Genomic DNA, 22,710 nt, shown 5'->3' with positions numbered 1-22,710 from the left:
GAAAGAGTGCAATTAAGGATGAAGATAATCCAAAGGCTAATAGTTTGTTTAGTAAAATGCCATGGTCAAGCCTGTCGAAGGCCTTAAATAACATCAGTTTGGGCCCTATTGTCAATACATTCAGCAATATGTTGGGTTACAGTCAGAAGGTTGGTGAACGTTGAACGATTTTTCATAAAACCGTGTTAGTTTATACTTATCATATAATATCACTATTTTTCATCACACATGACACTCCGATCCAAAAAAGAATCGTTTTGGTTGCGCAAAAGCAAAGAAGGACAGACCTCTAAACGTGTGGCACCCACTTTTCAAGCTTTTTGATCTTTCCAAAACGTTTTAAACTATCAAAAACCGCATGGAAGCTGACGCCCAGTTTATAGGGAAGAATTAGCCGAAAATCAACTGAACAACATCATAATGCCTCTGAAGAGGCAAAAATTGTAATTTTGAAAAAAGATGAAGCATTAATGAATAGAGTACAAAATTATCTATCGATCAGTATGAACCATGATTCAGTGAAGGAAATATTTATTGAGATATGAAGCTACAAAAAAGCATATGGCATTTAAAGCAAGCTTCCATAAATATTCCATTTTCATTTTTTTTTCTATAAAAGTAGGCAAGACAACAGAAATTTACGAGATCAAAAATTGTAATTTCATTTGTTTCATCTGATGTTGATCCCAAACTTACAAATTATGTTTTTCCATAAACCCTTCTAAATCCATTGCGATGTTGTTTGGTAGAAAAAAAAAACACAATCTTAACTACACAAACTGCAATTTCTAAAAGAGACTGCCATAGGTAACAAATGGTTCAGAACTTTAGTGTGCGAAAAGACATGATCACATACCTATCCGGGTCGCTGAAGGAAATTGTTTGGTTCAATATTTATAACAGACAAATTATTCATACCTGCACATTGTTCCACAAGATTATACAAAGAAGCCACCAAGTAACCTTCTAGACCACTTGAAAGTACGATTCAAATCTAGACTTACGCCACCAGTCATTCTCGTTTCGTATGGACGTGTTTCTCGTATAGCATTAACAGGCTCTATAATGAAATCTCAAATGATTTGAAAAATATGTCCATTCCTTCAAAATCAAATTGAAAAGATGTCTTCTATTAGGTGAGTTATAACTGTGAATTTTTTGTTAGTTGTAATTTGTAATTTGTTTTTATGCTATGTCGAAAATTTAGGGATAGTTGAAGTGTACTTGCAATAGACTAAGTTTTCACACCCTCTAATAATTCAGTACAGTTATTTGAGTGGAAGCAAGCACTTCTTCCACTCCTCTTTGGGTGCGACCTTACTAACTCTCCCTTTTGGTAGGTCTTTTTTTTCTGGCTTTATTGTTATTTTTATTAGATTCTACCAATAAAGTCGTCCATGACTATTATTATTATTGGAAAACTAGTGATAAATAGTGCAACACCACTGAAATTACTATTTCAAATCCGGTAACATCAAGAATAGATCTTTATTGCTGCTATCAAAGGTATTATTTTTTCATAATAGGCGAAATATCTAAACAATTGATACAAAATCATTTTTTAATTACAAATTCAACACCCTGTTATTCTGAAAACGAAGTAATTTGGCACATATGTTCAGATGAACTTTCATTCGTATATTATAATGAGGAATCACACCCCGGAATTGAATTCACCACTTAATTCACAGCCAATATACAATTTCAATACATTATGTACACTATGATGATTTATTTAGTTTTCTATTCTTTAATGATTCTGACCTAAAAAATAGCATAAGTAAGGGTATGGATAATTTTTCCTTGTAAAACCTTGATTTTATTTTGAAAAACTTATTTTTTATGGTTAACAATGATCTTGCCATTCACAATAAAAAACAATTGGCAACACTGGTTAGGCACATGATACTAGGCATACAGGTATAAGTCAGACATCCCAGTTGTGATGGTTAAATTATAATGTCATTAATGTTTCTGACGTGGGGTTACACATACTACCAAATGATTCTATGTTAGTTATTGAAGAGTAAAAGGAGATGCGAAACTCTTTGAATAGTCTGTAGTCTAGCTAATTATAATACTGCCTAACTGATACAGAATTAATGCTATTGATATAGCAGATCCTGAAGACATCTATACATAAGAACATAGTATGTCTCCTACATCTCTTTCAATTTCTGCTCTATTTCACCTACAACTACGCTTGCGCCAGGGTCAATAATTTTGCAAACTTTGTACACCAAATAATCTATCGTTTGCCATATCTTCTTGGTTTCGTCTGGATAGGGTATTTCCAGAGCATGGAAAATCTTGAATGCTAGATCCATCGCACTCAAACAATCGTTGACCAAATATTTATAGGAGTCGATGACCACAAAATGATCCTGACTATTGACTGACTGACCAACTGCAACCATAAATGGGTGTACAGGTGACGAAGATTCTTTTAATTTTTCTCTCCTCTCGGCTAGTTTCACCTCCAGTTCAGTATAGTCCTAGAAACGAAAACAATGTTAAAAAAAATTAGACCTAACCGGAATGTTATTTGGTTCAAAACCTTGAAGTACATATTTAACTCAATTATCATTGGGAATTAATGTCGAATATTTCTATTCGACTTGAGATTCGAAATGAGTAAAATGAAAAGAAGCGCGTGAGTAAGGTGGATGCCTTGGTGAAAAAGAATTTTCTTTTTCTGCAAATGTGGCCATTTTTCCGCAAGTTGTACCTTCAGCTTGTCAAGTAATGATGCGTAGTATGATGCTTCTGTAACGGTTTTTTCTTTTTGAAGATAATTGATTAAAATTCATGACTATTCTAAAAAACAGTCGCCATCACGTTTCCAGCTGAAAAAACAGTTATTGCTTTTTTGGAGCCGGCTCCCCCTTTGCAGTTCACTGTTTGGACTGTATTTTCTTTTCTGGCGTATAATGGTGTCTCCAAGTTTCCTCAACAGTAATTAATCGGCGCTAAAACTCGGCTAAAACACGTGTTTGGCTTAACGTGAGCAAACGCGGCACCCAACAGGCGGACATCTTTCTCATGCCTTAATGTTGATTCAGACTGTGACAAAAATGTTGTTTTGACATGTTCATAGCCTCTGTTACCTCTCTCAATTCAATTCGGCGGTCATCTAACACCATCTGGTGAACTTTGGCGATGTTTTTGCCGGTAGTTGCAATTTTTGGACTTCCAGAACATACATCGTCTCCCAAGCTCTAACGGCCACGTTTAAATTCAGCTGCCCAAAGTTTTACTGTGTTAATAGTGGTGCATTTTCTGTTAAAATCTGTTTTCCGTTAACCAGCGAAACTTATGCTAAGGACAAACGAGGTCTCAACTTTAAACGTGTGATTACTGAAACTGTGAGTAACTGTCAACAAATGAACAACGAAATTCACTGACTTTTATTACGAGTGCTGCTATGTTGTTGTCGGAAAATGTTCTATTCATCTACCAAGAAATGTTCACTTACCGCAACATGTAGGAAAAATCTCTCTGCCATCTCAATTCTCGAGAGTTTGAAAATTCTTTTGGTGGTTTTCAACCTCATTTGCGTTGGCAAAAACAAGAAGGGTAACAGCTTCACTGACTGAACATGCATATCTATGAAAGTAGACTGCAAATCGTTGTGTTGTATTTGCTTACTCTTCAGTAGTTCGACAACAACTGATCCAATTCTTGGCCAAACCGTATGTAATGACAACCCCCTCAGACCGGGGAACTTCACATTGAAGTCATCAAGCAGCTGAAAATTATTGAAATATTCAATACTTCATCTAATGAGAGAGAAGTTTAGTACCAATGTGCAACCAGCAGGTGTTCGTAGAGCAGGAAAGGTATTGAAGTATTCCAAAGGTGCGCCATTTAGTTTCTGTCTCCTGAAATTGTAGGATGTTCTCCAATTTTGTCGAACTTGATCGAAATTAATTGTCGATTGTAAAAGTGAACGATATGCCAATTTTTCATGCTCCGAACAAGCAAATGTCTGAGATGCTGAAAATAAAAAAGAAATGAAATATTATAAATACTCTTTCGAAAGATGATTACTTTCATTCACACTCAGAAAATATTGATGTATGGTGTGGTATTTTAGGCGACAGAATAATTGGACCGTTTTTCGTCAGTAATACCATTAATGTTTAACGACTATTGATTTTTTTTGATAATGAATTATGTGAAATCAATGAAAATCTATTCCTCAATGTGAGACGAGAGACATACTTTCACATAGAAAGCTTCGGTTCATAATTCTTGTGGATGGTTCGAAAGTGGTTAAGCGAACATTTTCCATTACGTTGAATTGATGAAAATAGCCCATGTGAACAATGGCCCCCTCGCTCTTCTGACATAACTCTCTGGTATCTAGTATCTGTAGAGTAGGGAGCGTGAGTGTAGACTCACAGCACTTAAGCCACATGTGAGCCATTGTACATCCTCCTGGGGAGTTATCCTCCTAGGTGAACAGGCCACTAGGAGACATCTCCTTTATAATGGCAGGTGTAGGCCAAGACTCGCCGAACAAACACTCTCTTCGGCAACCTTGAGGTGTCTCACGGTGACCTCCGCAAAGGTTCTGGAAGGTGCAGCGATATTACTGTCGTCACGCGGCTTCTTCAACCAAAGACTACAGAATACTATAAGACGTGTCACTCGCTCATTTTTCGACATCTGAGAAATCTCGCCGCCCGCTAGCGACAGCGGGTAATTACCAGCCGAGGTAGTACAGTGTGTCGCTTGAAGTTACCAGTTCTCGTCGGCACACGAGATATAAAGGTTGTCCGTATTGTTTGGTATTGTCAAAGACTACAGAGTCGGTAAACTTTGGTATTGTGATAGTGTTGTGTTCGTTCGGAGTTCGAAATATTTATTTTGTGAAAATGTCGACGTATTGCTCAGTGGATGGTTGTCTGAGTACGGTGGGAAGCCCAGGTATTTCGTTTTTCCGCTGCCCAAAGTACAGTGAAAGGTATGCATTCAATATATTCACCATTAATTTTTATTCTCACAAACTACTTAAACGATTTGATCTCCACTAACTTTATTGAAAATAATCATAACATGTTTCGCTAAAACATTAGCTTTTTCAAATGATTAATACATCCAAGCATCCTTACATTCATATTTATATACTACAGGTAACCACAATCGAGACTACCTGTAAGAAATTACCTGAATCTCTACATCACATACCTGCTCGATTATGCTTACCTAAAGCAAATTGCCTACCATCTACATCAATAATAATTCTTTATGGGTTTTTAAGAAAACAAGTTCAATAATGGTGATCTATTCAAATCTAATTGGTCATTCATTAGAATATTTGAATTTTTAAGTTTATTAATTTCCATTGCTTCTAAATGATTCAGTTTGAAACCTTTATTTTCAATGTGCAAAATTTCGAATTCTTCATTAAAGATGTGATTTTCTTCTAAAAGATGATTTGAATACGTTGAATTTGTTTTCTTGTTTACATAGCTCTTATGATGTTCCTGGATTCGATTCCTAAATGTCCTGCCAGTTTGACCAATATATACCTTAGGGCACGTTCCACACTTTAATTTATATACCCCTGATTTCTCGAATTTAGATGTCTTATCTTTATTATTTTTAACTAGCTTTCCCAACGTATTACTTGTTCTATATGCAATTTTAATATCTCTATTTCTCAAAAATGAAGCCACTTTTTCCGTTGGTTGTCCAAAATAGGTTAAAGCTCTATAATTTTGATTATCTACCTTATCAATGGGAAAAACGTCTCGCATCGCTTTTGTGTAGACTTTCTTGGCAAGTATTTTGTTTATTAATTCGGCTTTAAACCCATTGTTTACCGCAATTTGCTTGATGATATTGAGTTCTTTATTGGGTTTAAAGCCAATAAAGAACTCAATATCAGTTAAAGTTAATAAACAAAATACTTGCCAAGAAAGTCTACACAAAAGCGATGCGAGACGTTTTTCCCATTGATAAGGTAGATAATCAAAATTATAGAGCTTTAACCTATTTTGGACAACCAACGGAAAAAGTGGCTTCATTTTTGAGAAATAGAGATATTAAAATTGCATATAGAACAAGTAATACGTTGGGAAAGCTAGTTAAAAATAATAAAGATAAGACATCTAAATTCGAGAAATCAGGGGTATATAAATTAAAGTGTGGAACGTGCCCTAAGGTATATATTGGTCAAACTGGCAGGACATTTAGGAATCGAATCCAGGAACATCATAAGAGCTATGTAAACAAGAAAACAAATTCAACGTATTCAAATCATCTTTTAGAAGAAAATCACATTTTTAATGAAGAATTCGAAATTTTGCACATTGAAAATAAAGGTTTCAAACTGAATCATTTAGAAGCAATGGAAATTAATAAACTTAAAAATTCAAATATTCTAATGAATGACCAATTAGATTTGAATAGATCACCATTATTGAACTTGTTTTCTTAAAAACCCATAAAGAATTATTATTGATGTAGATGGTAGGCAATTTGCTTTAGGTAAGCATAATCGAGCAGGTATGTGATGTAGAGATTCAGGTAATTTCTTACAGGTAGTCTCGATTGTGGTTACCTGTAGTATATAAATATGAATGTAAGGATGCTTGGATGTATTAATCATTTGAAAAAGCTAATGTTTTAGCGAAACATGTTATGATTATTTTCAATAAAGTTAGTGGAGATCAAATCGTTTAAGTAGTTTGTGAAATTACTATGGATCTTCATCAAGTAACGGCCGAATCAATCAGAAAATTAATTTTTATTTTACCTATCTATACCTTTTATGGTTTTGTTGTATAAAATTATTCATAACGAAATATACCGCCGGCATTTGCCAATCCAAACTCATTTCAATCTTTTTTCAAAATGTTCAGTTTATCGATTGATATACTTGAATTTTTTTTTAGGTGTCAACGTTGGAAAAATGTATTAGGCTTCATTGGGAATCATAGATATGCTACTCTTACCCCAGAGCAGAGTCACAATAGAATTAAAATTTGCAGCTTACATTTTAGAGCCGATGATATTGTGAATTCTCGTATTCATAGCTATGATGTTCCTTCATTGCGTCTGCCTCAAGATGGTTCTCAGAAAGGTTGGTTCAGTGAAGTTTATAGATTCAAATGATGAAAAAATCTTATTCCACTTTTTAACATATGAAATTTACAATATCAATTTTGTTGTTTGAACCTTCCAGATGATGATGCCATTGCCGGTACTAGCAAGGATTTTATTTACATTGATGCTCAGGTTCAAACGGATCAATTAGGATCACGAGGTGAAATATCTTTTCGTTATATTATATACTTACCTGATCTATTTTTATATGCTTCGGAAAAAAAAACGATGACAAGAAAACAATTATTGAAAGTACGTACATCTTTCTTTTAGATGAATGCAGCCAAACATCTGCTAAACTCTCTTCGGGAACTCCAAGAAAAGTGGCATTACGAAAAAAAATTGTATCACTAGAGAAAACAGTAGCTTCAACATCAAAAAGAGCACTGGACGAAACCGGAATTACTCTGGATGATGTTTTCAAGTTTCTGGATCGAAAATATCCTGAGCAATATTGTAAGCTCTTGAAAGCACAGCTTTCTTTGATAAATAAAGCACCAAAAGGGTCCAGGTATAGTGACGAATTCAAACAGTTTGCATTGACTCTTTATTTTCTTGGTCCGAAAGCATACAAAAAATTTTCAACAATTTGTAGATTACCGTCAAAAAGTACACTTCATCGTTTCACGAAAAATTGGATTGTTGAACCAGGCTTCAACGATTTTATTTTTCGTGTTATTGAATTCAGGATTGGGCTCATGAAGGAGAAAGAAAGATATTGTATTTTATGCCTAGACGAAATATCTTTGAAATCTCATCTTTATTATGATATTTCCAGAGACAAAATAGTAGGTTTCCAAACAAGTTTGAATGGGACCTCTACTGACATAGCAAGTAGTGCTCTAACAGTAATGGTCAGAGGTTTGGCAAGCAATTGGAAAATACCACTTGCATACTTTTTCTATAAGACATCAGCAACTTCTGATGATTTGAAAGATATTTTGTTCAAAACGGTACGAAGATGCAAAAGTATAGGCCTAAATGTCATGGGGGTGGTTTCCGATCAGGGTTCAAATTTTCAGAAGTTGGTGAAAACTTTGAATGTTACAGACGAAAATCCCATATTTCTGATAGACGATCATAAACTTGTATATTTGTTTGATATCCCGCACTTGCTGAAGTCGACACGAAACAATTTGTTTTCCTATCAATGTATAATTATGATAGAACTAAACAATATAAATTGGCTCTTAAACTTAATAATGACCACATTTATCGAAATAATTTTCAAAAAATGAAAGTCACGTTGGCTTCCCAAGTTCCCATCAAGAGATATTGTTGACCATGTAATAGAGATGGAAAACATATTCATTGAAAATTTTGATAAAATCGGCAGTGAGAAGGGAATTGGACAGTATTTGAAAACAAAATATTCGAAAATTCTTTTCTCACATCCATGTCAAAAATTCGTCTTCGATTATTATATATCTTTATATACAAGAGTTCGGATATACTTTACTTTAAAATTCATGAACCAGGACATGAAGATTGTTAGGAAACATAAATCATGCAATGTAAAATTGAATATTTTAAATCATTTATAAACATATAACATTATATAATTGTATTATTTTTGTTAATAAAACATGTTTTTCTGAATGTATGTTTATCATTTCATCAGTAAATCACTCTGATCTGTTTCTTAGATCATTTATTCATGAGTTTATCTATCATGTTTCTAGAAGTTGATCGACAAACAACTACTTTCGTATCTTTGTTTATCTGTCTGATACAACCGAGCAAGCGAAGTTTCAACTGCGAATAGGAACTGCCCTCGTATAACTGTCATGCGGCCGGCGGCTTCCAGACATCGTCTGTCGGCGATATGATTTATGGAAATCGCAAAAAATGCAATCCTGAGCCGTACCGACAAACGAATTCCTTGGAGTGAACCAACTTATAGTATTCGGTAAACTTTGCTTCAACCTTCCTGACCGAGGAGGTGCATAAGTAAGGGAAGTTTCCTTCAGGGGAGGCTGGTTCCTTGCCTTTATTCGAGGTAGAGCTCTTGACGCTTGCCGCATGAAGTGCAATTGCTGTTGGAGGTGATCTGCTATATCCAGCCTCATTCCAAGCGGTAGATTGGGGAGGACATTTCTGTTCATTCACAGCCACCGCCTTAGATTGAGGTGAGCACTTCTGTCCAGCATCGTGATTGGTTTTTGTTTCTGTTTTTGTGTTGTTTCATGCATGTGTGTTCCTACGAGTAGCAAGGAAAGAGTTGGTCACCTCTGGCAGAACCCCCGTAGGCTGATTACAATGAGGTTTCGTCCAGTTTCTCAAGGGGATAGTTCATGACTGCACATCACCTAGTGGCCATTCAGCTGTCGGCACGATTCCTTACACTTTAGCTTGAGTAGGCTGGTCCACGGTGGCATGTTTTGCAAAGGCTTTTGGGGGATTTTAGTTCCCCTTGCCCTACTTATTTCTGCCACTGACCAGGAGTCCGGCGATCCCGTCCGTAAGGCTACATTGACTTCCCGGACAGGGCCTCCAGTCCCCTGGCCGTTCCCCTATCCGCCACCTGGAGACGCGCCCGATAGGTAGCCCAACCCACGAGCTGACATAAGTCTTATGGACTTTTGCTTCTGGGGAACTGTTAAGAATAGCATTCACAAGTCTGCGCCACGAAATCAACAAATACTTGGTGAGAGATTACGGTAAGCCTGCCGTGAAATAAGTATTCCAGAGTTTAAAAGAGTGGCCAACAAAATAGAAAAAAGATTGAAGAATGTATCAGAATTGAGGGTGAACCAGTTGAGAAAAACAATATTTTGAACTGACTTCAAACATCAATTGTTATTCAATTTCGACAGATGTCTCTGCAGTTTGTCAGTAACTAATAATCAAAAATAAAATTTTGTCATAATGTGTTTCATTCTCATTCCTACATTATTACAAATTTTCGTAGCTCGTTATTTAGGACCATTAATTGAAAATCGGACTTGAATATGAACATTTTTCAAATATCTTACTTCGGTGTCATCAATAGGCATTTTCATCATAAGACGAGCGCAAGCGTAGCCGTCATATTGAAATCGCGGTAATTCAAAACATTCGTACTATTTTAATCAACAATGGCTGGGCAAGGAATATTATCTCTACAAACAAATAAATTATTGGAAAAAACCATTGATGGTGCTTCACTGGATTATAATTCAGTTCAGGCTCATAATTGTCAACAATTAAAAAGGTTCTTAGATAATTTGATTTATAGCCAGTCTTCAAGTATGCCCACTGACTATACATGGAATATTTTTCAGTTGACAAGAGTATTACTTATGGAACGAATGAATGAATCAAGTCATTGATATTTTGAGGCTGTACATATAACACTATTAATTAGACAAATATGTAAATACTGAATTGAATATGTTTAGTAATTTTTATTAGAGGAAAATATTCAATACAACATAATATGTATGAAATTATTAAATTCACAATCAAAAATGCAATAAGGAATAATGTACGTATGTTGAGAATCCTGATAACTTAAAGGATCAGGGTTTTGTTCAGTTGGACCACTTTCTCCAATGAAATGTAGTGAGCAAATATAAGTATCCTTGGTAACATCATCAATAGATTCAAATCCTCGGTCACTCCTGCCACATTTTTTCACCCATAATTCACATTTCGCACATGCTTTAATATGTAATTTGCTTGATGATGCTTCTTTTGCGATATTCAAGACAAGGCTTTGGAAAATTTTTAAATAGTATGTGTTGGTTTTGAATGACTTGTATCATGTATCACTTTTACATACTCCATAACAACACCGTTTTGTTGTTCCTTTTCGTACAGATAATATAATTATAATGGAGTATAAAAATGTTTTTCTGATTATTTTGACTTACTACTTTTTTTTCACTTTTTTTTCAATTAATAAACTTTAATTTATATTTTAATTTTTAAAACATGAGTTGCGGGCTCTTTAACATGGTTGTTTACAAAAAAACAGTACAAAAAAGATGGCTGATACTGACGCATGCACACAAAAAAATGTGATGAGAAGGCCTATGAGAGGCAAAATAACGAGAATTTGCCCTTTTCGCGGGATCGCAGTTGGGCTTAGTATTGCGAAAAGTATGGCCCATAAAGGTCTACGCCTGTACTGAAAATTAAATATCTGCTTTGAAAAATGACTAAAATACAGGGGTGTCTTCATCTTAAGTGTGTCACAGTGTATATGATATAGGAAATACATTTACTACGGTATGATCTGTAGATTTCATGGAACAATAAGCGTTATAACATAGGTACGTTGTGAAGATATAAGTTCACCTTTTGAAGCTGCGTTTTACTGAAAACTCGTTATGCAATTTCTTATATTAGGAAAAATTGAAAGGAATATATGAAAATGGAAGAGTGGAAAGTCAAAACCTTTTTTTTTCATTAGGTTGTTTAAAACGTTTCGTCCGTTTCATTATTATGTATTTTAAAAGCTCCACATCTCAATAAATATTCATTCTACTGTGTCGTGATATATTCAGATCGATAGAAAATTTCGTACTCTACAACTTGTTTCAAATTCGATCCTCACCACTGGAATCTCGGAAACTATGAGAGATAAGGAGATAGTTAAATTGGGGCAAAGTTGTGCATTCACCTGTTGTGTTCACATTCAATGTGCCGTTGTGAAAGTTCTGAAATTCCGAGTATATCCGGAGATATTCGGGAAAAACAGAAGTGTCGGAATTTTTTTTCTGGCTTAAATTTTCGAAGAATTCGAAAATAAATTGCCCTTCCACATTGCTACTTTTTCCCTGCTACATAAAGGTGTTTCCAGATTTGTTATCCGACGTTTCGTCTTCCGGCCACCATCATCAACTTTATTTTTTCTTATGGGCGCTACATTGGATTCTTTCTGTTTTGAATAGAACCAGATTTTACCTTATCAATGATGTATCATAAGTTATCATGCTTTTTCGAAAAATTGAGGGTATTGAAAAAAATTATTTCTTATCATAATAGGCATTGTCTTTGATGTTTCTCAATTTGACTTTCAATTTGTTACACTCAATGACATTTTCTTATTGTACAAGTCATTGAATTTTTCATGCAAAATGGCTTTCACGAATGAAGAAAAAATACATATGATACAAATGTATAACAAATACGATAGAAACAGTGTTAGGACATCGGAAATGTATTTAAACTTGTATCCCGAAAGACGACAACCACATCGAATTATGTTCAAGTTAATGGATTAAGATTAAAATCTCACCGAGTTTGGTTCATTTGAAAAGCCGAGGAAAAAATACGGAGACAGAATGGACTAGGAAACTAAAAAAAAATTGATGAATGAGGTATGTATGAGGTAAGTTAGACATTGTGTCCTTTTTAATAAAAATTAATAATTTGCAGATAAACATGAGCCCGGGAAAATCTACAGCTCAAATTTTCTTCGAAATGAATATTTGTCATACAAGTGCTTGAAGACATCTCATGAAAAGCGGTTTGAAATGTTACAAAATACACATATCTCAAAAATTGCATTCAGGTGATCCCGAAAGGCATTAGAATGTTGTAATTGGCTAATCAGAAGACCTGATTTTCCTGTTTTCCTCGAAAATGTTATTTGGACAGATGAAAGCACTTTTACGAATTGTGGGATATTCAACAGAAATAACGAACACATTTGGAGCATAAACAACCCCAGGCAGTTACGAGAAATTCGACTTCAAGTGCTATTCAGTATTAACGTGTGGGCAGGAATTTACAAAGATAGTATTTTGGATCCTCATTTATTTGACGGAATTCTGAATGAAGAAATCTATCACCATTTTTTAATGTCGATTTTCAAAGATTATTTGGATGATCTACCTTTGGCTAACTATAACAACATCTGGTTTCAACATGATGGTGCTCCACCACACTACCAGACGAGTATCTAATTACCTGACTGAAAGGTTTGGTGATGGGCCGATGAATGCGCAACTCTGCCCCAATTTAACCATCTTCGTATCTCGTATAGTTTCCGAGATCCCAATGGTGAGGATCGAATTCAAAACACCCCGTATACATTGATGATGTTCCTTTTTTCCTCTACAAATTTAAATTGAACCAAAGCGCTGCCGAAACAGCCCAAAACTCATCCAGGCATTTGGCAATTATACTTTTAATAAACGTAGTGTTCCACGTTGGTATAAGAAATTTTGTTCCGGACGAGGAATTGGAGACTCTGGTGGTGAATGACTGATCACAAACGGTGCGTGGGATGGTGAAACAACTGGGCGTCAGCTCCTATGCAGTTTTTGACAGTTTAAAACGTATTGGAAAGGTCAAAATGATCGAAAAGTAGGTTGCTCACCACCAACACGAAAAAAAAAAGATTTGTTACTTCAAAGAAATTTATTTAGTCTAATTTATTCCATCATCGTGATTAAATATCATTCATTCCAAACCACGTGTGTACTGTATCGAATAGATGATAATTTTGCGGAGACAAAATGAAATTCTCATTTTAATTTCTCTAATACCTATTTCAATTCAAGAGGTATTTTATTTAGACAAATGAATAGTGGATTAGTTCAAGAATAACATTTATTGAGTCCTCAAAATAATTCGGTTGAGTCAAACTGTATAATTTTATCAAATCAAAAATACGTCTGTTGAATGAAAACTTTCCAATTCAGTTTAGCATTGTGGGGTGCTGTTTTGACACTAATATAATTGAATCAGCTGAATATTTATTTTCACTTCAACAATACATATCAATACTTTTAACTAATTTTGGAAATAATTTCAAGACTATGGATACTTTCATTTCAATATTTTTATTATTTGTTGGTTTGAAAAATTAAATTATTTCCTTGAAAGAAATGGTCTAGTTGAAATACTCCTAAGGAATAGAATGCCGGTCGGCACCAATTGCGTTTGCGCAAAAACCCTAAACTAATCACAAATGGGAAAAGAATTAAAAATGTGTTTTGTGTTTTGCAAGGAAATGACGAAGAGGTTTACAGTTTCTTTTTGATAATACAAGAATTGAAGTTTTTCAGTGTTTTCACAGGTATATTTATATACTGTCTTTCATTCTATATTTTCAAATGATTATGAATAGCATGTGATAGATAAACGGAAATCGTTTTTTTCAAGCCCGTGCCCATACATTTTTCTCGACAGCTATCCTCTATAAAAGTGGCTTGAAGTTCTTATTGTTTAATGTAATGACTGAAGGAAAGCTTCGATGTTTTCAAGTCTGTTTTTAAGAAAGTACAAGTCGAGTGAAATGATTATCATTTAGAGGTAGGTAGATATGCATACACTAGTTGACCTTTGATCTATGGATAAATTTCTTACATCATAAATAATTGAATGGCGCCGTAAAAAATGATTTCATTTTCATCATGATAGTATAATATACTGAATCCTTGAAGGAACCTCTTTTTAAGATTTTCTTTTTAAAGAACATTGTGAAATAATCACAGTTTTCTCTTGTATTACTTCATTAAAATCAGTAAGACCGAAAAAGGAAAGTTATTTGTAACATATTTACAGAAATGATGACATCCAATAAAACTGCATGAAATCAAAACATGCAATATAATCCCTTTTTTTTAACATGGAGGAATTTCTTAATAACTTGGGATTTAATGACCTGATTGGCATTTTTAATGGTAAAAAAATACATATTTTATTCATCTCCCACTAATACACTTAAAACACATACTTTTCAAACAGAAAATGCTCACTGATGGAGAAATCAAAGAAATGATTCCCTCAATTGGCAAAAGAAAAATTTTCAATCAAGGATAATTGATGGAATAAATTAGAAATCATATATAACAGAGGTATGTATGTCTTTCATTCATAACTTTTATAATAAATATGTATACCATTTCAATTAAAAACATATTCAGTTTTCTCAAATAACTATATATTTTTCCGATTTACTGTAGATACTTACTATTGTTCAGGTCTGTACCTAAGTAATTGAATGCTAGAATTCTCAAATTCAGTAGATTTGAAGGCTTGAAAGTTATGGTTGGAGAGCTAAGTAAATTTTTTCATCACAGTTATATTTCTAATCAAATTTTTCTGTGAAGAAGTACGTCATTGTTTTTTTCTACTATCGAAAAATAAGGATACCTCCGTTTGTTAAATTGGATTTGTAAAAAAAAAATAATCATATTTTTATATTTCTATGAGATAATATCCAAGCTAGTTAGTAGAAATTGATCCAATAGTAATATTGTGAAAATGTAGAAATCACTTATCTCTGTTCTCTTTCATTTTAGAACATTACTTCAGTGAAAGGTTTCGAAATCGACACTAATTGTTCTTTAGTAGATATCATCAATAATAATAATAAATAATAAAATATGTTAATGTTTTAGATTAGGAATAACCATTTGAGAAGAATTTATATTTTTATTTAAATATTTGTAGAAGTCTATTAAAATGTATTAATTGTTTGAATAAATTTGTTACTAAAATCTCGTTTTATTTATATTTTGCTCATTCCCATTTTGAAACATTTCCATAGCATTCACATAATCAGTATTGAATATAAAATATTATGCGCAAGACTGTATAAAAAATCTTGATACGTAAGTAGATCAATAATCCAGTTGAGACAATGATACAAATTATATTTCATGTATTAAGAAATTGGGTTGTTGAACAAACCATAAATATTTCTCATTATTATTCAATAACTTGATCTATTTTGATTGGAGATTCATGTAAATTCAATCACTGACTCTCTGTATTTCTGATTCTGCCGAAAAGTACTTTTCTCAATACTAAAACTACGTAATGCTTTTTATCTACAGCATCAGCAGGAGATGACAAAAATCGATTGTCTAATGATTTTTTATGGGAAAATATTTGATGGTAAAAAGCATATTGAAGTTTCAGAGCAGACAAGTAATTTTCAGTAGAACCGATCTGAAGCGCCATTACTACCAACGAGATGCTGGTACTCATATTAGTATAATATTTGGTTGATTGAATCCAATAACCAAATCCAAACAAGAGGAAAGGATTTTGATTTGTAACTTTATTTCATTTGGTTCATCATTATTCATATTTATTTTGAACTTTCGAAATGCTTTACTCTATCAGCAAGATACTCACAATGAGGTATACACATTGTTCGTTCGACCACTATTCATTATTTGTTCAACAAAATCATTACTTCAGTGGAAATTTTCCCATTATCAAAACAAGCAAAGTTCATCATCCTGCAGATATGTTATGTTTCTTCAACATAACTTTTACTCAAATAGAAAATACATTTGATTATTTCAATCAGTTCCACTATTTTACCCATCTTTAAATTTTGTTTGTTTAATAGAATATTCGATTTACTCAAAATAATTCTCGCTATCAATCAGACAATATATTACTTGAATTCAATTCTTCTTTAAATTGAAATAACTGATCGATGTGATTGTTTCAATCAAATATTTGTTTGATACAATGAACATATGCTTGAAGAAATAGTTGGAAGTCAAGAATTCTTTTTTCTTGCATCAACAAAATATTTTGTCGTGCATATATGACACTTTTATTTCTTTGAATGAAGTGATTTTCTTTCATTCAACAAATATTTTTTTCCGTGAACCAAGACGATCCTGTTTTGTATCGGATCGTTACATGTGATGAAAAATGGATCCACTACGACAACGCTCGTCCGCCCGTCCATAAATTCAACGAATGGAGCGTCGAAGCTCTGCCTCATCCATGATACTCTCCATAACTTTCACCAACCGACTACCATCTTCACAAGCACTTTGATAACCTTCTCACCGGTAGGACCTTCGCCGATCAGAACCAAGCAAAAACACCCTTCTGCGACTTCATCGAATCCCGAGTATGCGATTTTTATTCTGATCGAATGAATTGACTTGTGTTACATTGACAAAAGTGTACTTATTTCGATTAAATTGAATAATTTATCACTGAGATATAATAGTTTGAAGTAGACTCATGAAAACGGACAAAACTTTTGATACATCCTAATACATATCAACTTCCGTCGTTAATCCTGAAATTTCACTAAAATTTTAGATCAACTTGACAAAATCGTTGGTATACACAAAATCTTCACGGAGGTAAAAAACGAAATCTATAAGGCATTTATTCAAAAAACTTAAGTTTTGGAGTTTTACTCACATAATTTTCTGACTTGTTTTAAGTTTGGGCAGCAGTTTCCATTTCATAAGGAAAACTCTTCTTTGACTCAATCAACACAACTGGGGTGAAGGAATTGTACCCATATTGGATTATAACACATAATTAACCTTGATATAGATCGATAATTTTCCATATTGATCCATGAAATCTACAGATATATAACTTACCTCCTTTATCTTGAGTTGTTTTCGCTTTATTCAGAGATAAACTTCGTTTCACATTCAAGAATCTTGAATATAACTTGCCCCTAGTCGGCAACTTTTTCCCAGTTGAATTTTGCGCAGAGTAAGGAATGAAATATGTATCAATTCTCTCAGCAGGAAAATATTTAACTATTTCTTCTGCTACTTCCTGTAATATCGCCGGGAATCTGAAGAATAAAGTTCGATTATTAAGAAATAGTATTTGAAAATCAGTATACTATACTTACTTATACGTAGGTTTGTCTTGAACAATTAAATAATCTATAATTATTTTAACAAGTTTACATCGAGTATTATTATCTAGTTTATGCCTGTTCTGGAGCACTAGGTGACCATCTGCATTTTTTGTCAGTAAACCTTCCAAACCCTAAAACAAATTATATTGAATCGAATTGTAAAATTCTAAAATCAAACCAACAAAACTCACAGATGGAAAGACGCTCGGTTTCTCCGTGAAGAAGTATCCTGAAAAAACAAAAATTATTCAGTCTGATGAGATTATGAATACCATATATACTCAAGTGTCATGCACTGCATGAGAAATGTAAGCAGGAATAAGAGCAAGCAGATTTCTCACATCTCCGGGTCCAATCAAAATTAATGTCCTGATAGTTGAAACTAAGTCGTGAAAGGACGCATTCCTCTCTAAATTTTATTTTCCTATAATTTCGACTTTAAACTTGGAATTTCGATTTTAAAATGAGAGTTCCGATTTCAAACAATAAATTCCGACTATGAACTTAAAAATCCGACTTCAAACTCATAATCTCGAGTTCAAAGTCGGAATTTAGGTCGGAATTTCAAGTTCAAAGACGAAATTCCGAGTTGAGCATCGGAATTTCATGATCAAAATAGAAATTTCATTATCAAAATCGAAACTCCTAGTTTAAAGTCAGAATTCCTAGTTATGAAATTTTATTTTTCCATAATCACGATTCAAAACTCAGAATTATAACTTCAGAATGAGAATTCTAATCATACTCGGAATTTCGAGATCAAAGTCGGAATTCTGAGTTTAAAATCGAAATTCTGAGTTCAAAATAAGAACTCCGAGTTTTGAGCCGGAATTCCGAGTTAAAATTGTATTTTTTCCATGATTCCGATTTTAAATTTAGAATTCCAACTTCAAAATGAGAATTTCCATTTCAAACTTGGAATTCCGAATTTTTAATCGAAATTACAAGCTAAAAGTCGAAATTCAGATTTTGAAGTCGGAATTCCAAGTTTCAAGAAAATTTCGCGTTCAAAGTTGAACGCGAAATTTTCCAAACTCAGAATTCCAACTTTGATATGAGACTTCCGTAATTCTAAAATCAAAGTCGAATTTTGAATTTCAAGTCGAAATAACGAGTTTAAAGTCGGAATTCCATATTCAAACCCAGAAATTCCGCGTTCAAAGTTGAAATTTCGAATTCAATAATTTCGGTTCCAAACTGAGAATTCCAACTTTGAAATAAGAATACCGGAATTCCAAAATTAAAGTCAGAATTATGAATTTCAAGTAGAAATCACGAGTTTAAAGTTGGAAAATCAAATTCAAAATCGGAATTCCGAGTTCGTGGTCATAATTCCGCGTTCAAAGTTAAAATTCCGAATTCAATAATTTCGGTTCCAAACTCAAAATTCCTACTTTGATATGAGAATTCTGGAATTTCAAAATAAAAGTCAGAATTCTGAAATTCAAGTCGAAATTCCGGGTTTCAGGTCGGAATTTCAAATTCAAAATCGGAATTTCGAGTTCGTAGTCATAATTCCGAGTCCAAAGTTGGAATTTTGAAATCAATAACTTCGGTTCCAAACTGAGAATTCCAACTTTGAAATGAGAATACCGGAATTCCAAAATCAAAGTCAGAATTATGAATTTCAAGTAGAAATTACGAGTTTAAAGTTGGAAAATCAAATTCAAAATCGGAATTCCGAGTTCGTGGTCATAATTCCGCGTTCAAAGTTAAAATTCCGAATTCAATAATTTTGGTTCCAAACTCAAAATTCCTACTTTGATGTGAGAATTCTGGAATTTCAAAATAAAAGTCAGAATTCTGAAATTCAAGTCGAAATTCCGGGTTTCAGGTCGGAATTTCAAATTCAAAATCGGAATTTCGAGTTCGTAGTCATAATTCCGAGTCCAAAGTTGGAATTTTGAATTCAATAACTTCGGTTCCAAACTGAGAATTCCAACTTTGAAATGAGAATACCGGAATTCCAAAATCAAAGTCAGAATTATGAATTTCAAGTAGAAATTACGAGTTTAAAGTTGGAAAATCAAATTCAAAATCGGAATTCCGAGTTCGTGGTCATAATTCCGCGTTCAAAGTTAAAATTTCGAATTCAATAATTTCGGTTTCAAACTCAGAATTCCTACTATGACATGAGAATTCTGGAATTTCAAAATGAAAGTCAGAGTTCTAAAATTCAAGTCGAAATTCCGGGTTTCAGGTCAGAAATTCAAATTCAAAATCGGAATTTCGAGTTCGTAGTCATAATTCCGAGTTCAAAGTTAAAATATTGAATTCAATAATTTCGGTTCCAAACTCAGAATTTCAACTTTGAAATGGAAATTCTGGAATTCCGAAACCAAAGTTGGAATTCTGAATTTCAAGTCGAAATTCAAAATCGGAATTCCGAGTTCGTAGTCATAATTCCGCGTTCAAATTTAAAATTCCAAATTCAATAATTTCGGTTCCAAACTCCATCTTTGAAATGAGAATTCCGGGATTCCAAAATCGAAGTCAGAATTCTGAATTTCAAGTCGAAATTATGAGTTTGAGATCGGAATTCGAAATTCCGAGTAAGTAGTCATATAATTCAGTGTCCAAAGTTGAAATTCAGAGTTCAAAGTCGAAATTTTTAAATCTTATACCTATATTTGAAGAGATCTGTATTAATGATACATTCAAGTTTGTAGCCATGTAAATTTGCTTATTCTAGTGTCAAACAGAATTTGTAGAAAAAAACTAAATTTGTACGAATGAACGAAAATGAAAAACAATATGAATTGACGAAACTTAGTAGAGCTTTCCAAAATATTGCGAAGAATATGAAATACGGAAGTGTTCCATGTTACGGAGGAAACATGATGCAACCCTGTTCATCAAAAATAAAGCTTCCTTTGGTTATCTATGTGACATATAAAAAAAATCCTGTTCTACATTCCTTTGAATATTTACGATAACTGTTCTGGAAAAATGTCACCATTTCTACTGAACTATTGGAACACTGAAATAAAACAATTATTGTCAAATTCATTGACATTTAATTTTATTTGATAAAATCTGCCTGTTCGTATAATTGTATTTTCTGTATAAAAAATATACAAATTTTAAAACATTTCCCTTTCTCAACTATCCTACACTGTAGTACTTACCTCACAACACAGTTTTACAGAGGCTTCACGTTTCCTCATTGATGAGAAAATACTCGTAGATCCTAATTCTTCTTACAGTGTAGGAAACAAGGAAGAGATGAATGTTTCTGATTTTCATTTCGAAATATTAATTTTTTCGATACGTATGTATCTCTCCTCGTTACAGTAATCAGACTAATAATGATTTCTGTAATACTGGAGAACATGTAGCCACTATTTCTTTATATGTATCAGTCGAAAGTATATGGTATTTTTTTAATATACTGAAGGTCTGAAAAAAGCACTGTTCCCAAACAGCAGAAGTGCTCCACCGAAAAGTCAAAAGAAACACATGCTTTACAAAAGTGCATTAAATATGACAAATTACAACCACGTCCTTCCGGATATTTTATTCAGGTAGAATAAGTACATGGTTGGTTACAGAAGAAATACGAACAATGAATAATTTCAATGGATAGAAGAAGCATTTTGATTAAAAAAAAATATTTGATCGGAAATGAAGATTCTGTAGAAATTATAATATATAATGTAATTAAAAACCCCATTGGCAATACTAGTATTACACACACATTCTATTCAATAATATATTATTGATTCATAAACCTAAATATATTATTAAGTATTACAAACATTTTCATTTAGAAAATTCAAGTCTCATCTTTCACATTCACCTCATTTTTTATAAGGAGTGGTCTGAAAGAAATTTGAAAAAAAATTGTTCACAAAGGTAGGTAAAATATTTTGTGATAGACCATTTGAAAACACTATACCTAGTAAGTGGTACTCCTGAACCTATAGGTACCTGTAATCCGAACGACACATAGCATAAGTAATAAATAATACATCGTTATGGTTCATAAATCTTTCTTAAAAATAAGTTACTTTCACAATAAAATTGGTACACGAAAATATATTTTTAATACCAATTCCTTCCCAGATGTGTTCCAAACGAAAATTCAATTTGATGTGTTGACCGAATAGATTTTTATTTTCCAGTACTACAAAAATGCGAGTCAATCCTGCATATAACACATATTTATCAAATGTAGATATCGTCGCTAGAAATCCACTTTACATCGTGATTTGATTATAACCTATAAAACAATGTTTTATAGGTTATATATAAGGAATCAGTTGAATCATAGAAAACACGTTACCTTCTTACCTTCTACTTAACGAGCTATTCAATCATCATATCTGGTAAATAAGGTCAGTGCACTCATTTGAAATAGTAACCAATAAAATATCCAACTGAAATGAGTAGATTAGAAAACTTAACTCAACTGCGTACATGCTTTAAACGCTACTGAATAATGAATGTCAGCAATTGCCCGATATGTTTTGACTATTTCATCCAAATTATCCATCATTTTGGTTGTGTCACTCAATATATCAGCTTTTGATATGCACAAGAAAACACGTACCATTTTCATAAATGCGAACCTACGAAAAAGAGTAGACAGTAAACGTAGCGAGCTATTAACAACAAACAAACGAAATTAGATCGTGACTCGTCGCCTGTATTCGATTGCGGACTGGCGGTGTTGCCGATTTTTCATATCGTACTGCATGCATACTATTGAGTATACTTATAATACCAGAATAGTAGGCACCAAATTCTCAGAAATGACTGACGTTTTTGTCTCAATCTATCTCTTGCAAAAGCGTACGGATATTATACCAAACAGATGAAGAAAAATGATGATAAAATAAATAAAGAATCACAACTTCGACAAACATTTTTTTGTTCAAACGCAATAATAGCTCTGAGAATTTAGTGCCTACTATTATGAAATTGTACTATAGTACTGAGTTCACTTCACCAAAAACTTCCTTTTCAATTAGATCACTTTCAGGTGAACACTGATGATGACGAAAGTCGAA

The 22,710-nt window shown here is 33.3% G+C and overlaps 1 protein-coding gene across 1 annotated transcript; it reads right to left on the bottom strand.

The window, feature by feature from the left end:
• Positions 1-1,547: 1,547 nt before the first annotated feature.
• LOC111502693 (uncharacterized) lies at positions 1,548-22,321 on the bottom strand. Its single transcript, XM_074172627.1, has 7 exons — positions 22,106-22,321; positions 17,890-17,927; positions 17,690-17,829; positions 17,427-17,629; positions 3,803-3,996; positions 3,476-3,748; positions 1,548-2,495 (listed from the first exon to the last, which is right to left on the bottom strand). The coding sequence occupies exons 1-7, from the start codon at positions 22,257-22,259 to the stop codon at positions 2,160-2,162; spliced, it is 1,338 nt and encodes a 445-aa protein (XP_074028728.1). The 5' UTR covers positions 22,260-22,321; the 3' UTR covers positions 1,548-2,159.
• Positions 22,322-22,710: the final 389 nt, after the last annotated feature.

The sequence above is a fragment of the Leptinotarsa decemlineata genome, unplaced genomic scaffold (assembly GCF_025532065.1).
Source record: "Leptinotarsa decemlineata unplaced genomic scaffold, Ldec_3_MD MMD2_tig00000133_RagTag_RagTag, whole genome shotgun sequence".
In the NCBI taxonomy this organism is placed as follows: Eukaryota; Metazoa; Arthropoda; class Insecta; order Coleoptera; family Chrysomelidae; genus Leptinotarsa; species Leptinotarsa decemlineata.
The sequence above is the reverse complement of the archived record's forward strand: the minus strand, read 5'-3'. Positions and strand labels throughout refer to the sequence as shown.

Excerpts from the sequence above, each read along its gene's own strand:
- LOC111502693 (XM_074172627.1), bottom strand. The coding sequence starts at position 22,259 with ATGAAAATGGTACGTGTTTTCTTGTGCATATCAAAAGCTGATATATTG. Across the intron at positions 17,830-17,889 it reads AACCGAGCGTCTTTCCATCT|GGTTTGGAAGGTTTACTGAC; the intron begins GTGAGTTTTGTT and ends AATTTGTTTTAG. Across the intron at positions 2,496-3,475 it reads GATTTTTCCTACATGTTGCG|GACTATACTGAACTGGAGGT; the intron begins GTAAGTGAACAT and ends TTTCGTTTCTAG.